Source organism: Schistocerca serialis, chromosome 12, assembly GCF_023864345.2.
Source record: "Schistocerca serialis cubense isolate TAMUIC-IGC-003099 chromosome 12, iqSchSeri2.2, whole genome shotgun sequence".
Classification (NCBI taxonomy): Eukaryota; Metazoa; Arthropoda; class Insecta; order Orthoptera; family Acrididae; genus Schistocerca; species Schistocerca serialis.
Window position 1 is genome coordinate 84,639,543 of NC_064649.1, and position 19,970 is coordinate 84,659,512.

A 19,970-nucleotide genomic window follows, 5' to 3' on the forward strand; every position below is an offset into this window, starting at 1 on the left:
CCGAATTTCAGGAAACATACATTTTTTTCAGAGTTCTTGGCATGTCTGGTATAGTTCTAGAGTGCTCCGTACTAAATTTGAATATTTCTGCAGAATTCGGAGAAGAAAACACTAGTAATCGAAAAATTTTAATGTAAAATAAAATTTTATACCAGTTTGCGAAAATAAAATTTTGATCATAATTCTGCATAGCTCCCCAAGAGCTTAATGATATTTTTGTGCAAATAATAGGTTATTAGATAACTACAATAATGAGGAACCAATTTTCACTACAGAAAATACATGAAATAGCACTAGAGTTCATAAGACAGTTATGATCGCAGTTCTGGGTAACACCCTAGGAGTTTTATCAAAAAACCTTGTGTAATTTCTTGAGAAGGTAATCGTTTATAATTGTAATAATGTGGGATCCACTTCACTAGCATATAGCTTTTCGTTTGGAGGCTGAGCTTCGCTGCCATAGTTGTAGTAAGTGGATGCGGGTACAAGTCAGTGCACACCTTGTTACATGTCGCTATGTATCCGATGGCTGACAACCCCAGCAATCTACCTGTAGTTGCCATTTTTTTGTTTAATTATTGTGCTGTATTACAATAACTTTAATTCAACTTGATATTCTTTCGTACAATTAAGCACTAGATTTCAAGATATGCTTTGAAGAACGTCTGTTACTTCACTGTTTGGTGCATACTGGAATATTCCAACATTTAGCGAGACACATTCAGAATTGTGATTATTATTTTTTTGCAAATTTAGCAATTAATTTTTCTACAAGATTAAATGAAATTTTTCCAATTATTATTCTTTTCTTTGCGAATTTCTGAAGAACTCTTTAAATTTTGTACGCGGAACTCTACATCCATGGCCTGCCTGTGAAGAACTCTGGAATAATATATATTTCTGGGAACTCAGGTGGCAACTTTACCAAACTCATGGTGATGGGCCCCTGTAAGGCCCCACATTTTGGAAATACTCTCAATTGCACACGCCAACATTTACTGAGAATTTTAAAAATGTGCCTTTTAAAAGACAACCTGTAAAGTAGCCATAATTACCTGCAGTCAGGCAACTGGCATCAGAGGGTTGTCAGTGTAGACCAAAGTGGGCATCGTCACACATTGTGGGTTTCCTGCATCAGGGGCAAGTACACATTCAGGGGCAAACCTATTGTTCTCCTTTGATTGACAGGTCTTTAACCTATCATTCTGCTAAGAGGATTATCCCCAGGGGATCTTAATTCTCTTACCAGAACTATAGGGTAAGCACCTGTCAGTCAAAAGAGAACAATAGGTTTGCCCCTGAATGTACACTTGTCCCTTATGTAGGCAACCCATAAGTGCGCTGATGGCCCCTTTGTCCTACTACTGGTGCAGCAGCTGAGGACCATTTAACAGGTTATTTCTGCAAAGGCCCATTTTTAAAAGTCTCAGTAAACGTGTCTGGGGGCCAGCAAGGGTGTTGCCAAACTGGGGGTCTTAGAGTGACCCTTTGCCATTGTATTCACACATACATCAATGATGCACTGCCCCCACCCCCTATGATCACGCCACAGGGGGGCACAGGACAGGACAGCTGAAAATGCGCAAGCAATCTTTTCTGCTTTGGATCACGTTCACATTTCGTCGAATGGTTATGAACAGTCCCTAGTGTTCCAACTTGCACACAAGAACAAAAATTGCAGTCGCACTGCACTTCAAATGGACGCGACCACGTTGAGTGGTGATGTGGCCCCACATTGCCCTCAGTGAAGGGTTGAAATGTTCAGGAGTATCAAAGGTTGTGAATAATGTCTTTCTGCTGCTCATGGCAATGGGAACTGTGGTTTTTGACCATGAAATGTGTGAAAACCAACGCCCCAAGGAAAGGGTTGGTTTCATTGACGCACTTCATGCCGCAGCCTGAGGACTTTGATCGTCGGTTCTGAGCGGTGGTGTGGCTGAAATGTTTTCCTCGGCTGCCTATAAGAAAACCGGACGATTTCAACGCTGGACATCATGATTCTGATCTCTGTCGCAGGGACGTCAAAAGAAGAGGCGAATGTGGGTAGAAGGAGATGTCTCAAACTTCCCATCCTGTGCTATGTCCATGGTGGAACTGGGCGGAATTGGGCTGAAATTTGGTGCCCATGCGATAACACTAATCCACCTTAACGCCACATGAGCTTCTGAGCTCTCGCCTTTTCTTTTGGATGTGTCGACACCTTACTGATACGGAGGAAGGCACCTTCTAGCCAAATTGCAAACCTCTACATAGCAGTGGAAGACAGTTACATGGTTTCGAAAAAAATGGCTTTTCATTCAACTACGCAGAGTACATTTAAGTCCTCCATAGTGGAGGTTATTTTGAAAAAATACTGTAACCGAAAATCTTAGGACTTGACAAAAAAAACTGTAACGTAATTCAAAAGCCTTATAACTGAGACCATGATTAGGATCCATGATGTCAGTTGTTCTAACAAACAAAGGACCATATGGAGCCTGGTGGTGTTCTTCATTTAGGATCTCCTACAGGAGTAGATTCAGGGAGAAAAATTAGGATAATGTGCCCTTGTGAAGAGAACGGTTGAGAACAGGATCCAGAGGAAGTTTCCTTCCATTTGTTGTAATTCAAAAGTACAAAACTGATGTGTCATCAGAGGTGACCTCAAGCTGTTTTAGTAGGCATAGTGATAACTCTGATCAACAGCACGCCACGTAGGGCATATAATATGAAATGGATACCGTTGTTACTGAGAGCTTAGGTTCTTCGCAGGAGATAGGACCATCCTCGAAACTGACTTAATTCATTTAGGGAAACCACAGAAAAACTAAATCCAACTTGATGGGCGGCAATTTAAAGGTCTGTTCTCTCGAATGAAAGTCCAGTGTCCTTACCGATGCGCCACCTGGCTTGTTGGCGTGTATATAATGTAGGGAAAGTTTGGAGACCGACCTTAGTGCTGGTTTACAGTGGGACAAGTAAGAAGAACCGGACTAGAGGGAGATTTTGCGTGTGCCGTGGAATTGAGAGGTGTTTCAAAGGCGTGTCGTTGTTATGCATTTGTAAGGTTGCATTGGTGGTACTACTGGGGTGAAAGAATTTTCTCATGTGCACCGACTTCCTTCAGACGCTTGAGGACACACTAACGCATCCGCATGGCCAAGGAAACAAAGCTGCCATGGCTGGGTACCAGGGCACGTCAGAATCAAAGATAACAGGAAAGCTGATTCGTCAATCAAGGAAGGTGACCAAGCACACAATGCGAACCGTTTCCTCGCATCTGATCCAGAAAGTCGTAAGCTGTTGGGACAGAGTGGCTGGAAGTAGCGCCATATGAGCTGCTCTCTGTGAAACCAGCTGTCTGGCTGTGGCGTTGCGCCTTCCAGTCACGGAGGCGGAATGAAGCGGCAGTCGTCCTCTGGCGAGGGGACCCACCATTTTGCAGGGCTTGTGGAGTGTGCAGCTCGATACACCACCTTTAAACTGAATACAAGGGGCGTTTGACAAGTCCGTGCAAAAATAAAAACAACTTACATATTTGGGGTAAACCTTTTGTATATTTTTCGACACAGTCTCCTTTTAAACTTACACACTTCGTCCAATGCTGTTCTAATTTCTTGGTCCCTTCCAAATAACAGGAATTGTCCAAGTCTGCAAAATAGCTGCTACTTGCTGCAATCACCTCCTCGTTTGAATAAAATCTTTGTCCCACCACCCATTTCTTCAAATTGGGGGACAAATAGTAGTCCAACGGAGCCAAGACTGGAGAATAGGGGGGATGTGAAACGAGTTGGAATCCTATTTCCATTAATTTTGCGACCACAACTGCTGACGTGTGTGGTGGTGCATTGTTGTGATGGAAAAGGACATTTTTGTGGGCCAATCGCCCGCGTTTCTCTTGCAGCTCGGTTTCCCAACAGTCCAATAACGATGAATAATATGCACCTGTAATAGTTTTACCCTCTTCCAGATAGTCGATAAATATTATCCCTTTTGAATACCTTAAGAGAGTCGCCATAACCTTTCCAGCAGAAGGAATGGTCTTCGCCTTTTTTATGCATATTCTCCCTAGGGAAACCATTGTTTAGATTGGTCTCAGGAGTATATTAATGTAGCCATGTTTCATCCACAGTGACTAAATAGCGCTTAAAGTCCTGCAGATTCTTCCTGAACAGTTGCAAACTGTCCTTACAACACTTCACACGATTCCGTTTTTGGTCAAGCGTGAGCAATCGCGGAACTCATCTTGCTGATAGCTTTCTCATTTCCAAATGTTTATGCAAAATATTATGTACCCATTCATTCGAGATGCCCATAGCACTGGCAATCTCACGCACCTTAACTCTTCTGTCATCCATCATCATATTGTGGATTTTATCAATGATTTCTGGAGTCGTAAACTGGACATCAAAAGCAGACTCGCTATGGCAAAAAAGGCATTTCTGGCCAAGAGAAGTCTACTAATATCAAATACCGGCCTTAATTTGAGGAAGAAATTCCTGAGGATGTATGTCTGGAGTACAGCATTGTATGGTAGTGAAACATGGACTGTGGGAAAACCGGAACAGAAGAGAATCGAAGCATTTGAGATGATGTGCTGCAGGCAAATGTTGAAAATTAGGTTGACTGATAAGGTAACGAATGAGGAGGTTCTACAGAGAATCAGAGAATCAAAGGAATATGTGGAAAACACTGATAAGGAGAAGGGACAGGATGATAGGACATCTGCTAAGACATGAGGGAATCACTTCCATGGTACTAGAGGGAGCTGTAGAGGGCAAAAACTGTAGAGGAAGACAGAGATTGGAATACGTCAAGCAAATAATTGAGGACGTAGGTTGCAAGTGCTACTCTGAGATGAAGAGGTTAGCACAGGAGAGGAATTCGTGGCGGGCCGCATCAAACCAGTCAGTAGACTGATGACCAAAAAAAAAAAAAAAAAAAAAAAAAAAAACAAAAAAAAAAAAACCTCCACAGGGCGTCCAGAACTTTCAGCATCACTTGTGCCCATACGGCCACTCCGATAATTTTGAAACCACTTACAAACTGTTGTAATCGAAGGTGCAGGGTACCCGTAATGTTTATCAAGCTTCTCTTTAGTCTCCTGAGGCGTTTTGCCTTTCGTAAAATAATGTATAATCACCACACAACATTCTTTTTCGTCCATTTCTTGACAATCACTCGACTTCCTCGATTCAGACGAATGCCAAACACAAAGAAATAGACCAGGATGGCTGAAACTTGGTGGGCGTTCCTTCCAAAGATGCTACTAACTAAACATGACCTCGATACGCGCCGGTGGTGCCATCTCTCGGACTTTGCGCGGACTTTTCAAACGCCCCTCGTATGTTCCATATTCTTTCGAGGGAGTAACAGAAAATTCAAGTTAACACCAGCGCTCTACTTGGTCTGAAGGCGAGACGAATGTGGAACGCATAGTAAAATATTGTTAATTTTCCATCAGTTTTACTGCGGCGCGGAGTGGCTGGTGCAGCTACACTCTCAGAAAACAGAAACGACGCGCAACGAAGGAATTATCCGAATGAGACGGAAATCGGTAAATGTGAAGTACATGTACAGACAAACAAATTTTAACAATTTCAGAGTAACTGGATGATTTATTCACGAGACGGGGCTACACAAATTGAGAAAATCAGTAACGCGTAGGTCCACCTCAGGGCCTTGCGCAGGCAGTTATTCGCTTTGGCATTCATTGATAGAGTTCTTGGGTGTCCTCATGAGGGATATCGTGCCAAATTCTGTCCAACTGATGCGTTAGATCGTCAAAATCCTGAGACAGTGGAAGGGCCCTGCCCATTATGCTCCAAACGTTCTCGGGTGGGGTGAGATCTGGCGATCTTGTCGGCTGAGGTAATTTTTCCGGGTTGTATGGCCGTGGTCCATAGAACTCTTCTATCCCTGGCGTCTCGTATCACGAGAAATCCAGACCACGCCCACTTTCCATAGTATCTAGGCCGCTTTTCGACGTCCGACTCGGCAGTCGGCAAGACTCAGTACAATCAAGAGCACCTCCGAAGGTGTCCAACGTAGCCTTGGACGAAACGACAGGGATTGAAGAGTTCCGTGGACCACGGCCATACAACCTGGAAAAATTCTCAGCAGCCGAAACAACCGGTCGTAAAGCATTCATTGAATGGCCGAAGTAATGTTTGGCAGGCACGAAGACAAGCAGTTTTTGGGCGGACGTCATCTTGTTGATGGGTAAGCCATGATGGGCGCCGAACCGAGGCGTCGAATATCGTTGACTTACCGTGTGCTGTAAGGGTGCCGCTATGAAATAAAATAGCCTACCAGACCATCAGTCGTGGTTGTCGGGCTGTATGGTGGGTAACAGTCATGTTCGTCTCCCACCGATATCCAGACATGTTCACGCTGGTCATCTGGGCTCAGTTCGAAGCGGAGCTCATTACTGAAGACAATTCCACTCCACGCAATGAGATTCCAGGAGCGACTGCTTACTTCTTGACACTGTGCTCTTCCATGGTTTACCCATTCCTGCTAAAATCGTGGAATACTGGTATCACTCCTGTTCTAATGTCAGGCGATTCGTCGAATATTCCGACCGGTTTCTTTGAGCCCAACTACACGTCCTCTCCCAAACGCTGAACATTTGCGTATATAGAATGAGCAGCGGACTGTGCGCTGATATGAAACTTCCTGGCAGATTAAAACTGTGTGCCGGACCGAGACTCGAACTCGGCACCTTTGCCTTTCGCGAGCATGGTAGGAGACGAGGTACTGGCCGAAGTAAATCTGTGAGGAGGGGAGTGAGTTGTGCTTGCGTTGCTCAGATGGTAGAGCACTTGCCCGCAAAAGGCAAAGGTCCCGAGTTCGAGTCTCGGTCTCGCACACAGTTTTAATCTGCCAGGAAGTTTCATATCAGCGCACACTACGCTGCAGAGTGAAAATCTCATTCTGGAAACATCCCCCAGGCTGTGGCTAAGCCATGTCTCCGCAGTATCCTTTCTTCCAGGAGCGCTAGTTCTGCAAGGTTCGCAGGAGAGCTTCTGTAAAGTTTGGAAGGTAGGAGACGAGGTACTGGCAGAAGTAAAGCTGTGAGAACGGAGCGTGAGTCGTGCTTGAGTAGCTCAGTTGGTAGAGCACTCGCCCGCGAAAGGCAAAGGTCCAGAGTTCGAGTCTCGGTCCAGCACACAATCTGCCAGGAAGTTTCATCTGCGTATATTATTGATGCACCTGTTTGCCAAGCATAGTTACTGTCCAACTGAGTAGAAAGAAATTCGCAAAGGTCTCATGGCTCGGTATCGACATGTCCCCCCCATGCCATCCTTGCCAAACTCGCGGTGAAGCTGCGCTGTAATGTCATACATTCATCCACCAGCCGCCAAAATTTACAGTTTTGCGTTTTCCGTCGATACCTGTATGAGTATCAGCTTACGACCAACCTGCATAACTACGTCGTGATGCATCGGTTTCTCTTCATTCTTAGGGTGTGTAGCAAATATCCGGACGTGGGAGAATGCAGGATCCTCACAACTTGTTCTGTATCATGTCTCTCACACTGGTCATTAGATTATACGAGGGTGAGTCAAATGAAAACCTTAAATATTTTTTAAAAATATTATTTATTGTGCAGAAGTGGTACAAAGCTGTATCTTTCAACATAATCTCCCACACGCTCAATGCAATTCCTCCAGCGCATACAAAGTGCATAAATTCCTTTAGAAGAAAAATTCTTTTGGTAGTCCACGCAACCACTCATGCACCGCGTGGCGTACCTCTTCATCACAACGGAACTTCTTCCCTCCCATTGCGTCTTTGAGTGGTCCAAACATATGGGAATCACTTGGGGCATGGTCTGGTGAGTATGGTCGATGAGGAAGACACTCAAAAAGCAGGTCTTTGATTGTTGCAACTGTTGTACGGGCAGTGTGGGGCCTTGCATTATCGTGTTGCAAAAGGACACCTGCTGACAGCAGTCCACGTCGCTTTGATTTGATTGCAGGTCGCAGATGATTTTTTTTAGGAGATCTTTGTATGATGAGCTGGTGACAGTGGTCCATCTAGGCATGTAACGCTCCAAAATGGCGCCTTTTTCGTCCCAAAAGAGAGTCAGCATAACCTTCCCTGCTGATGGTTCTGTTCGAAACTTCTTTGGTTTGGTGATGAGGAATGGCGCTATTCCTTGCTCGCCCTCTTCGTTTCCGGTTGGTGGAAGTGAACCCTGGTTTCGTACCCAGTAACGATTCTTGCAAGGAAGCCATCACCTTCTCGTTCAAAGCGCCGAAGAAGTTCTTCACAAGCATCAACACGTCGTTCTCTCATTTCAGGAGTCAGCTGCCGTGGCACCCATCTTGGAGATACTTTGTGAGACTGGAGCACATGATGCACAATGTGGTATGCTGACCCATGACTAATCTGTAAACATGCTGCAGTGTCATTCAGTGTCACTCGGCGGTTTTCCTTCACTATGGCTTCAACTGCTGTAATGTTCTGTGGAGTCACAACTCGTTGTGCCTGACTTGGACTAGGAGCATCTTCCACTGAAGTCACACCATTTGCGAACTTCCTACTTTATTCGAGACTTGCTGCTGTGACAAACATGAATCACCGTACTGGACCTTTATTCGTCGATGAATTTCAATAGGTTTCACACCTTCACTACGCAAAAACCGAATAACCGAACGCTGTTCTTCCCTGGTGCAAATCGCTAATGGGGCAGCCATCTTTATACTGATACTTTGACGGTATGTGTGCATCTGCACTATGCTGCCACCTACAGGCCATTCTGCACGCTGTTTGTAGCACGCTTACCAACTTACAGGATAATAGAGCGAAATTTCGATGTGCTATCACAAATGTAAGGCTTTCATTTGACTCACCCTCGTATTTAATTTAGCTGATAATCGATTTGTCTTAGTGAGTTACCACTGTCCACTACGCCATGTCGACATGCTTATGAATAAGAACGATGGCAGTACTCGACGCTGCGTAGTGTCTGTGAGTTGGTAGATTGTAAGGAGAACGTAGGAGGTGGAGAACTGAGATGGGCAGGAGCCCTTACGAGCGCAGTTCATCCACCCCTGTCAATATTGCTTGACATTCCTTGATACGCGTAGAGCAGAATGTTACGACCATTCGCGTTCTCTCAGAATGTCTGGAAATACACAAATATTTGGCGTGCTCTCTTCGGGTAAACTTTACCGAAGTAAACCATTCTTGCTGTGATTTAAACAGACTATGCCCTATAACAGCCCAGTAACGACTCACGTAACATATTTATTAAGTCAGTCTGACTTCAGTACGTGAAAAGAAAACAACATGAGCAGCATACGCCTAAATTAATGTCGCTATGGAAAGATACGAGGGTCACTCCAAAAGAAACGCACATTATTTTTTTAAACCCATCTTTTATTCTACATGTTTGAAAGTTTCACAGTGTGTAGATACATCGTTTAGGAACAATATTTTCATTTCTCCACATAATTTCCATCCACCTCAACTGCCTTACGCCATCTTGGAACCAGCGTCTGTATACCCGCACGGTAAAATTCCGGACCACAACGTGCACAAGGGAGTCATCATCTTCAAACCTTGTTCCACGAAGAGAGTCTTTCAGTTTCCCAAAGAGATGATAGTCACATGGAGCCAGGTCAGGACTGTTAGGCAGGTGTTTCAGTGTTGACCATCCGAGTTTTGTGATCGCTTCCATGGTTTTTTGACTGACATGTGGCCGTGCATTGTCGTGCAACAGCAAAACATCCTGCTTTTGCCGATGTGGTCGAACACGACTCAGTCGAGCTTTAAGTTTCTTCAGTGTCGTCACATATGCATCAGAATTTATGGTTCTTCCACTTGGCAAGATGTCCACAAGCAATAGTCTTTCGGGATCGAAAAACACCGTAGCCATAACTTTTCCAGCAGAAGGTGTGGTTTTGAATTTTTTTCTTGGGTGAATTTGCATGATGCCACTCCATTAACTGCCTCTTCGTCTTTGGTGAAAAATGATGGAGCCACGTTTCATCACCTGTCCCAATTCTTCCAAGAAATTCACCTCCACCATTCCCGTACTGCTCCAAAAGTTCGCTGCATACCATTTTTCTTGTTTCTTTGTGAGCCACTGTCAACATCCTGAGAACCCACCTGGCACAAACCTTTTTTAACGCCAACACATTCAGTATTCTGCAATCACTTCCTTCCTCTATCCCAACGTAGCGTGACAATTCGTTCACTGTGATGCGTCTGTCAGCAGTCACCAATTCGTTAACTCTCTGCACATTGTCTGGAGTGTGTGCAGTACGAGGCCTGCCGCTGCGAGGACAATCCTCAATATTGCCGTGCCCGCTTTCATCACGTAACCTGCTTGCCCACCGACTAACTGTACTGCGATCGACAGCAGAATCTCCATACACCTTTCTCAACCTCTTGTAGATGTTTCCCACTGTCTCATTCTCACAGCACAGGAGTTCTATGACAGCACGTTGCTTCTGACGAACGTCAAGTGTAGCAGCCATCTTGAAGACATGCTGTGATGGCGCCACTCATGGGAACAGGTTGAACTAAGAAAACAAGCGGGAAGGATGTATATACACACTGTAAAACTTTCACACATGTAGAATGAAAACTGTATTTTTACAAAAATAGTGTGCATTTCTTTTGGAGTGACCCTCGTACTATGCATAGAATAAGAAAATGAGTAGTGTTAAGCTTTAAAAATCAATCACAAGATCCTAATAACAATTGAACTGTCAGGATAATTCCCATTTATTGTTCTTTCAGCTGCAACTGAGATGGAACAATAAATGAGAATTATATTAATTATCTAAACAGTTGCTGAATCTCTCAAGACAATTATGTCATCTGCAATTGAAGTACTGTAGTTAGCAACTTCTTATAGGTTGTCTCGACGAAGCCCCTTTCCCAATTGTCTTTGAAAGCAGTATGCTTCCAAATAGCTTAAGCACTGATGGGCCAGTTTACCGCAAACGAGTGCCCAAATCTTTCCAAACATTAGGGAGATTCTATATATATATATATATATATATATATATATATATATATATATATATATAGAGAGAGAGAGAGAGAGAGAGAGAGAGAGAGAGAGAGAGATCCCAAACATTACGATTGTCTGTAGTCGATGATGGTTACAGAAACGTCGTTACGAAGTATTTGCAAAGACTGTTCAGAGAGATAAAGGAAGAACGTGACAAATATTTGAAAGTAGCCACATGACAGGCACCCTTAAACAGTAAAGCGATAGGGGATCATAAAGAGAGTGGTTTGAGCTCTGGGACTGGCAGAAATGAATATTTCTCATCTTGAAAGGGCAGCAGGTGAGAGTCACTTGCCAGTAGGTGGATCACATATCAATTGCAAAGATCCATCTTGCTACCTCGACACTGGTGAAGCTTCTTTGGAAAGTAATAAACAGTCGTTTTTGATGTGTCCAATATGGAGTTTGCTATCGTTGACAGGTCCTGACTGGTTATCAGAAAAGGAAAACTCACATGGCTTTGTTCACAGGGTGACCCCAAAGAGTAAATTCAGTGGCCTAATCGAAAGCGTTTCCTACTTATTTCCACAATGGCCTCTCTCCTCAGTATATTTTGAGAGTTGTATGTGACAGATATTGGAATACGTCAAGCAAATAATTGAGGACGTAGGTTGCAAGTGCTACTCTGAGATGAAGAGGTTAGCACAGGAAAGGAATTCGTGGAGGGCCGCATCAAACCAGTCAGTAGACTGATGACCAAAAAAAAAAAAATGTTAAGTGTATCCAGTGCATGTAGGTGATTGTAATGGGTACATGTCAAGACTAGTATCAAGCTTGTGTTGGTGATGGAGTGGGCAAAGTGGAACCCACCGTCAGCACACAGCTTGCCCTTCCCAAATGGCACCAAAGATGCCGCCAAGCTTACTGTTCCCAACCAATAGGCAGATCACCTTCAAGAATGTCTCAGGGCCTAATACACTGCAGGGAGGTTCGGAATGTAGTCCAGTACACTTGCGCAAAGATTGGTGATTTGGAACTCAACGCCACCTCCTCTCCTCTCCTCCTACTGCTGGGCATGTACTGGTGGTGAGCTCTTTTTCCGCGATCAGGATTCCACCCAGGTACCTCTGAGCCAAGCGCCAGCATTCTGGCTTGCGTTAGAGACGGCAGCTATGGGAGCCTTGTGCAGTTGTCCAGCACTGAACGTTGTTCGTTACTGGACCCTTCAAACATGCATTCAACGAAAAGTGTAGCAACATACAGTGTCCATAATGGCAAATGAATCTACTATTGTTGGGTTTCGCTGGACAACTAAGGAATTTTTTGCAAGAAGCATCATACCAAGTGGAAGAAATTAATAACCGTGGATAGAAACAGAGCAGTAACTAGATAAAGTCATTTCCTCTAGCTGCACAAATTCAGTGAATTGCAAGAACTGCATCATTGCATCACCAAGAGCTATTGTAATAAATATTCATTCACAGACAACTATTTATGGTCGAGCAATCATGTTCGTCACAGATACATTTAGAGTAAAAAAATGTTCTCGGTAGCAAAACATTCAATTGTTTTGAGTTGTAGCATCTATCGTATACACATGTGTCTGTTGTCTCATACATTACCTATCAATCACCAACAGTACTTTACAATGTTAAGCATACTGTCCGACCAAAGACATTAACTTCTGTTGACAGCACATTTTCAGCATCCATACAACGACAGCAGACTCACTGCAGGACAAGGGGGGGGGGGGTTGTTTGGGGGGAAGAGACCAAACAGCTAGGTCATCGGTCTCGTCGGATTAGGGAAGGACGGGGAAGGAAGTCGGCTGTGCCCTTTCAAAGAAACCATCCCAGCATTTGCCTGGAGCGATTTAGGAAAATCACAGAAAACCTAAATCAGGATGGCCGGACGTGGGATTGAACCGTCGTCCTGCTGAATGCAGGACAAGGCCACAACTATGTTAAGCCCACGTATTCCCAGGCTGTCAGCCTCCATAAAATAACAGTGGACTCATTGCCCAAGTTGATCAGATATACCCACTGTTAAGTCTATTTCATTGGAGGTTCTCAGAATTCAGACACTGAGAGAGGACCCACTGCATGAGTTGGCCAGACCTGTGTACTGTTGATCGAAGGTTACCCCAGCTCTCAGAATCTGGACATTATAAGAGTGGACTCATTTCCTGAGTTAACCAGACCAGCCCAACTGAACCAGTGTCCTTTAGGGTTCTCAGAATGTGTACAGTGAGAGTGGACCCATTTTCTGAGTTGGTCAATGCTACCCCCTATTAAGCACATGCCACCCCAGGTTCTCAGTTCCACACAGTGAGACTGAACCTACTTCTCAGCTTCCCACACTTACCCACTCACGTCTGGACGATGAGAGTGGACTCACTGCCCAAGTTGGGCTGATCTACCTGTTACAGAACATAGGGTATGTCAGGTTTTCATCTAGACTGCGTGGAACACAAGGTGCTTACATTGGAGTACTTAAATTAGCAAGATTATTCTAGCAGAATTTGCTTAATCACTGTTGACGATTATGAGGTACTCTGCTGTCGATACACGTGTGTTGCTCCCATATGACAGAGTGTGTAATCCACATCTCTAGGATAGGGGTCATGTGTTTTCTGATGACAGGCAATATTTTGGCCTACAGGGTCTCCCCAAATGTGCACAGCCCCACACGTCAAACCAAAATTGCAGTGTGCCTCTAGTGACAGAGGTACAATGAGTAATTGGCATTAAAGTTTACTGGAGATGTTGGTCAGATGAAGATATTCTAGGTATCTGACAAAGTGCAACAACTTTATGCACTGAGTGAGAGATGTAAGGTGGATACCGACAGAGTGAAAGAGTACCTGAAATTCAGGGCTTCAGAGAAGTGAAACATTGTAGGAGTGTAAACCTTTGCTTCTTTTGCATTCGTGGTGATTAGTCTTGTACGTGTCCTTGAGGAGACAGGCTTTAATCGCCTTATGCAGAAAGTCAGTCATTGGCTTTTTTGTATAGCGGTTTAGTAGTTTTATTTGTCTTTTGTAGCTCTCCGTCTTGAAGTTTCGTAAATAGTAATAAATTGTTTGATCTAGTGTTAGTTCCAGGTGATTTACTTCGACCATGTTTTACTTTCTACTGAGTATTTATTATTAACTTTGCTACTTCTTTGTCCTCAGCTGATTTAATTTATTTGGAGAGGTCAATAAAGTACACTGAATGTTCTAAAAAAAACTATATTTATTCCTAACTTTGACAGTCATTTCTGCCACTTTCATACGAAAGGAGTCAAGTACTTAATCTCGTTCATGATTCCTGGACTGCAGAAGTGTTTGAAACTGGTTGAAAAAACGGAACTGCCAGTCAAAATTACCGATAAATTAAAAAAAATTTGACCTCAGTAGTTAAACTTCTTTGATTGCTAATAGTCAAGATTACCTTTGAAAAACATTGGATAAACTTAACATTACTATTTTTGAAAGTATACTTAAAAATCAACAATAATATGGCAAAATAATATATAAACAGCACATAAAAATGTGTACATATTTACATTAGAAGCAGTTGATAGTTTTTTGTATCCAGGGCAGTCAAAGGGAACTAGTTAGGTAGAGATGCCAATTAGGATGACACTGGCACCCACAATCAGAAGTACAGCGTTCAAACCCAACCGATCTGTCCAGGTGTAGGATACCTGTCGTATCCCTAAGTAGCTTGAGGCAGAGACTAGGGAGTTTCTTTTTAAAATGATAGGACTAGAGCTTCATACGAGTTTTCGGCGTAGAAAAAGCCTTCGATAGTGGTGTAACATATTCAAAAGTCTCTCTATAGGAAGAGGCACATAATATACGATACATACGAGAACCATTGAGAATAAAAGAGCTACACTGAAGTGCTCGTATTAAAAAGGGTGTAAGATAGGAGTGTAACATTTACCCCCTACTACTCAATATATACATCGAAAAATCAACGATGGAAGTAAAGGAGGGGTTCAGGAGTGGGACTGAAAGTCATGGTGAAGGATATCAGCGATAAAACTCGCTGATGACGTTACTGTCTTCAATGGAAGAGAAGGAGATTTATAACATCTGTTGAATGGCCCAATGACTACAGAGTATGGATTGACAATAAGCTGAAGGAAGACGAAAGAAATAAGGAGTAACAGAGACGAGAATAGTGAGGAAGTTAAAATAAAATCTGGTGTTCAAGGAGTACACGATGCTACAGGCTTCTGATACCTTGGAAGGAGAATACTGTATGACAGGAAAAGCAAGGAGTGCATAGAAAGCAGACTTTCACAGGCAAAGAAGGCATTGCTGGTCAGAATAAGTCTAGTAGTATGTAACAGTGGCTTTAATTTGAAGAAGAGACTGTCGAGAATATACGTCTGGAGCACAGTACTCTATGATAGTGAATCATGCATTAGTGGAAAGTGGGAAAGAAGAGAATCGAAGCGTTTGTGGTGTGGTGCTGCAGAAGGGTGTTGAATATCAGGTGGACTGGTAAGAAATGAGGAGATCCTTTGCAGAACTGGCTAATAAAGGACTAGGTGGGAAACACAGGCTAGGAGGAGGATACGATGATACGACATGTGTTAAGATTTTAGGGAATAGCTTTCATGGTACTAGGGGGAGCTGTAGAAACTGTAGGGAAAGGCAAAGATTGTCATATCAAGGGCAGTGAAATGGAAACCAAACACCTGTTGCAATGGGACCATGTAATGCTTCCATCAAAAGTAATCGTCATGGGTTTTAAGACATTTATCCCATTGGGAAACATGGTGATCAGGTCTTGTTTCGTAGAAGGTGGTCGTCAGCTGATGGATCCACAACTGCATCCACTCCTGCACTTCGTAGTGCGACTGGAACAGACGCCCATCATATCTTTCTTCAGGTACACAAATATATGAAAGTGAAAGATCCAGGCTCTACGAAGGATGATGCAGTGTTTCTCAACGAATTCTCTGAACTGTAGTCTTCGTCTAATTGGCAGTGTGGGGACGGGCGTTATCATGCAGCAGGATGTTCTGTCTGACTGCTGGAGGGGAAACAGCAATGCCAACAGTGGAAGTATTCCACACCTCCCTTGCCAAAGAAATCCAAGCCATCCGAAGATGTTCGTATAAGCTCTGGTAAGGTCATGAGGACTGCAAAGGCGCTCTGCTCATTGAGTTCCTCGAACGTGGAACCACAATCAACATGCAATGCTATGAAGGAACTGTGATGCACCATAAAGTTGGAACACCCAGGAATGCTGTTGGGCAGAATCATACTGTTGCACAATAATTTTACTGTCAACCAGAGGAAGGCCACACTGCAGTGATTTGTTTGGGAAACACTGCAGCAGCCTTAGTACAGTTTGTATTTTACACTGTCGGATTTTCGCTTCTTTGGCGACCTGAAGAAAGACGAGCTGTTGTCAGATGAGGAAGTGCAAGAGTGAGAATGATTGTGGATTGGTCAGTGGCCGACCACGTTCTACGTAAAAGGAATTGTTTGTATCTTCAACATTTCGTGGTCTTGTCAGCAGCTGTATAAATAATAATTTTATTTTTAATAATCGACAGCCTAAGTTGCACCGTTTCCCTAGAATTTACCTAGGTTTCAGTCAGAATAACAGTAAATACCGTTTGTCCATAGTGGAAATCGTCAGGCTAAAACTACAAATCCACAAACTGTAGAAACGTATCTGAAACTGCCTCGCCCCCACTTCCCGACGGCGATGCGGCAGCCACGAGTGCTCCACTGCAACTGACCGTAGCGTCATGAGGCCCGCCTGCGCATAAACTGTGTGATGGGTACTTGTTGGGACAAGACGCGAACTTAACTCCTGAACTTGAATGTACTAGTGAAGTGAAACAAAAGGTATAGCTGAGGAAAAGGGCGTATATGTTATCCTGTGCAGAACCTACTTAGATCGACTGTCTTAACATTTATGAAGTATTCACTGGTCATGATATGAGGAAGATACGTGCTTACAAGGTATGGCCTACGTAGGAAAATTTTTGTGCTTAAGCACGAAGTTTAATCACCTAAAACGAACTTGGGAGTGGGAAGAATAATATAAAGCCAACATCGTCATTATTACGACTGGGTCTAGAAATTTTTTTTAAGACGTATTTGTTAAGCACTTGCTTAGCTGTGGTTACAATGCATGAACATCCTATTGACTTAGCACACAAATAGTCATGATTGAACTAGTGACCAAGTCTATATCTAATGTGTAACATCCGGCAATATGGGCCATATAAATTAGATGGTCATTATTCAAGATTAGTATATTTGACTACTATAGTGTTTTCCGCCATTCATAACCATAACTCCGCCAAGAAGCTCAATCACGCACGTACATTAGTTTTTGACTTGATTCTAGACCATATCAGGTCAAATATACTAATCTTGAATAATGACCATCTAATTTATATGGCCCATATTGCCGGATGTTACAGATTAGATATAGACTTGGTCACAAGTTCAATCATGACTATTTGGTTGCTAAGTCAATAGGATGTTCATGCATTGTAACCATAGCTAAGCAAGTGCTTAACAAATACGTCTTAAAAAATTTTTCTAGACCCAGTGGTAATAATGACGATGTTGGTTTTATATTATCCTTCCCACACCCAAGTTCTTTTTAGGTGATTAAACTTCATGCTTAAGAACAAATATTTTCCTAGATAGGCAGTACCTTGTACGCACATGATGTCTTCCTCATATCATGACCAACGAATACTTCATAAATGTTAAGGAAGTCGATCTAAGTACGTTTTTCACAGGGTAACATATACGCCCTTTTCCTCAGCTATACCTTTTGTTTACACTTTACTAGTAAATTCAAGTTTAGGAGTTAAGCTCGCGTCTTGTCCCAACAAGTACGTATCACACAGTTTATGCGCAGACACAAGGTAGTGTGTCCACGTAGGCGGGCCTCATGATACTACGGTCAGTTCCAGTACAGCACTCATGGCTGCCGCATCGCGGTCGCGAAGTGGTGCCGAGGCAGTTTCAGATATGTTTTTACAGTCTGACGATAATTTGTGGATTTGTAGTTTTAGCCTGACGATATCCACTATGGACAAACGGTAGTTACTGTTATGCTGAAGAAGGTCGGGTTATCCCAACTGAAACCTTGGTAAATTCTAGGGAAACGGTGCAAGTGAGACTGTTGATTGTTAAAATTAAAGTTAGGAATTTTTTGTGTCTTGAATGAGATTTTCGCTCTGCAGCGGAGTGTGCGCTGATATGAAACTTCCGGGCAGATTAAAACTGTCTGCCCGACTGAGTCTCGAACTCGGGACCTTTGCCTTTCACGGGCAAATGCTCTACCTTAAAGCTGTGAGGACCAGGTGTAAGTCGTGCTTCGGTAGCTCAGATGGTAGAGCACTTGCCCGCGAAAGGCAAAGGTCCCGAGTTCGAGTCTCGGTCGGGCACACAGTTTTAATCTGCCAGGAAGTTTCAATTGTTTGTCTTGTCTCCCAGCGAGATAAACATCTTAAAGTGTGTGGTGATTATTTTGATTGGTACCATTCTCGGGTCTTATGTTTACATTTGACTGCCAGTTATACATCCAGTCATGATGTGATTTAGGATATTGTGTGTAAGTGAGAAACTGAGAGGAGGAGATCGCCACTGGAGTGGACGTCGCAGTCGACCGCATCAAACCAGTTGTGAGAGTAATAATGCAGAATCGAAAAAAGACTGGATTGCTTGACATGGGTACAGAGTGTGGAGACTGACAGCCCTATCATTGTAACCCAGTGTCGGCATCTGCCCCCCGCCCCCCCCCCCCCCCCCCCCCCCGTCGGTGTTTGCTTGAGCACATGCACCTGGTGCAGTCGCGCCCAACATGGTCACTGTCCGCTACGCGCGCGCCCTCCGGCGGTCAACAGCTGAACTGCGGCGCTGGCTGGGTCGCACCGGCGCGACCGACACACGGCGTGGGCGGTGCGCGTGGGTGGTGCGTGGGCAGTGCGTGTTGCGCGGCGCGGAACGCAGGCTGCAGGCGTGCCGCTTTCAGCGCCGACGGCAACTTCGAGGTGACGCTGGCGACCAAGGCGACCATCTACCACCAGGGCCTCGTCGAGTGGAAGCCGCCCGCCATCTACAAGTCCTCCTGCGAGATCGACGTCGAGTATTTCCCGTTTGACGAGCAGACGTGCGTGCTCAAATTCGGTAGTTGGACCTATGACGGGTTTAAGGTAAGCTTACTCTCCCACTCTCCTTCCTCCGGTCGATCTCCCTCCCCTCCTACCTTCCCCACCATTCAGTTTTCTTTTCAGGTGACTGGGCTGTGCTCGCCAGTGGTACAGTTGCCAGTTTCCCCATATTTAAAATAGCCTAATTTTGTAAACTTCCAGTTGTGCTACACACGAGTCACCCCCAGCTCCACAGCATCCTTTGCAGACAAAGCTCTTTCTTGAGAGTCGGTAACATTGTAACCTCCCAACAAATAAAATAATATAAATGATATTCACATTTAGCATAACTACCCAACAGTGAAAACATTATAGCATTGACATTTAGTGTAACCTAGCAACAGTTTATTATTCTGTAACCTACCAATAATAACGTGACTAATCTCTCAATAAAATTGTGGCTCACTTATAACCTTTCAATAATTGACTGTGAATTTGAACTGGTAAATTTTGGACGTCAGCAGTGCTGCCCTGAAAGATCATTCTGAGTAAATTGAAAATTCTTACCTTAATAAGGTCGTCGGATAACGCATATATATCTGCTCCTGGAAGAAATTTTTCTGGCATAGCCCAGTGCAATACTGGCCGATAGATTTGTCATGTATCAAAGGAAACAACTGATTTTTCTTTACAATAATCGGGATGACCATGGATTGGAGAAATCAGTAAATTCTTTAAATTGAGATCAATGATTGTCAAAAGTTAATTTCTGTAAGAAAGAATATTATTAAGATATTTTTTTAAAAACATTTACATGGGACTTGATATAACAATAGTACAGATGCGTGAGGGTGCTTTTACCTTATACTACGTCACTCAGGCACCA

At 43.7% G+C, this 19,970-nt stretch overlaps 1 protein-coding gene across 1 annotated transcript in view; it reads left to right on the plus strand.

The window, feature by feature from the left end:
• Nucleotides 1-19,970, plus strand: part of LOC126428287 (acetylcholine receptor subunit alpha-like) — a 737,302-nt gene that overhangs the window by 436,840 nt on the left and 280,492 nt on the right. The window contains exon 4 of the mRNA XM_050090204.1: nt 18,967-19,147. Coding sequence (XP_049946161.1) covers nt 18,967-19,147 — 181 coding nt within the window. The remainder of the gene's footprint in view (nt 1-18,966; nt 19,148-19,970) is intronic.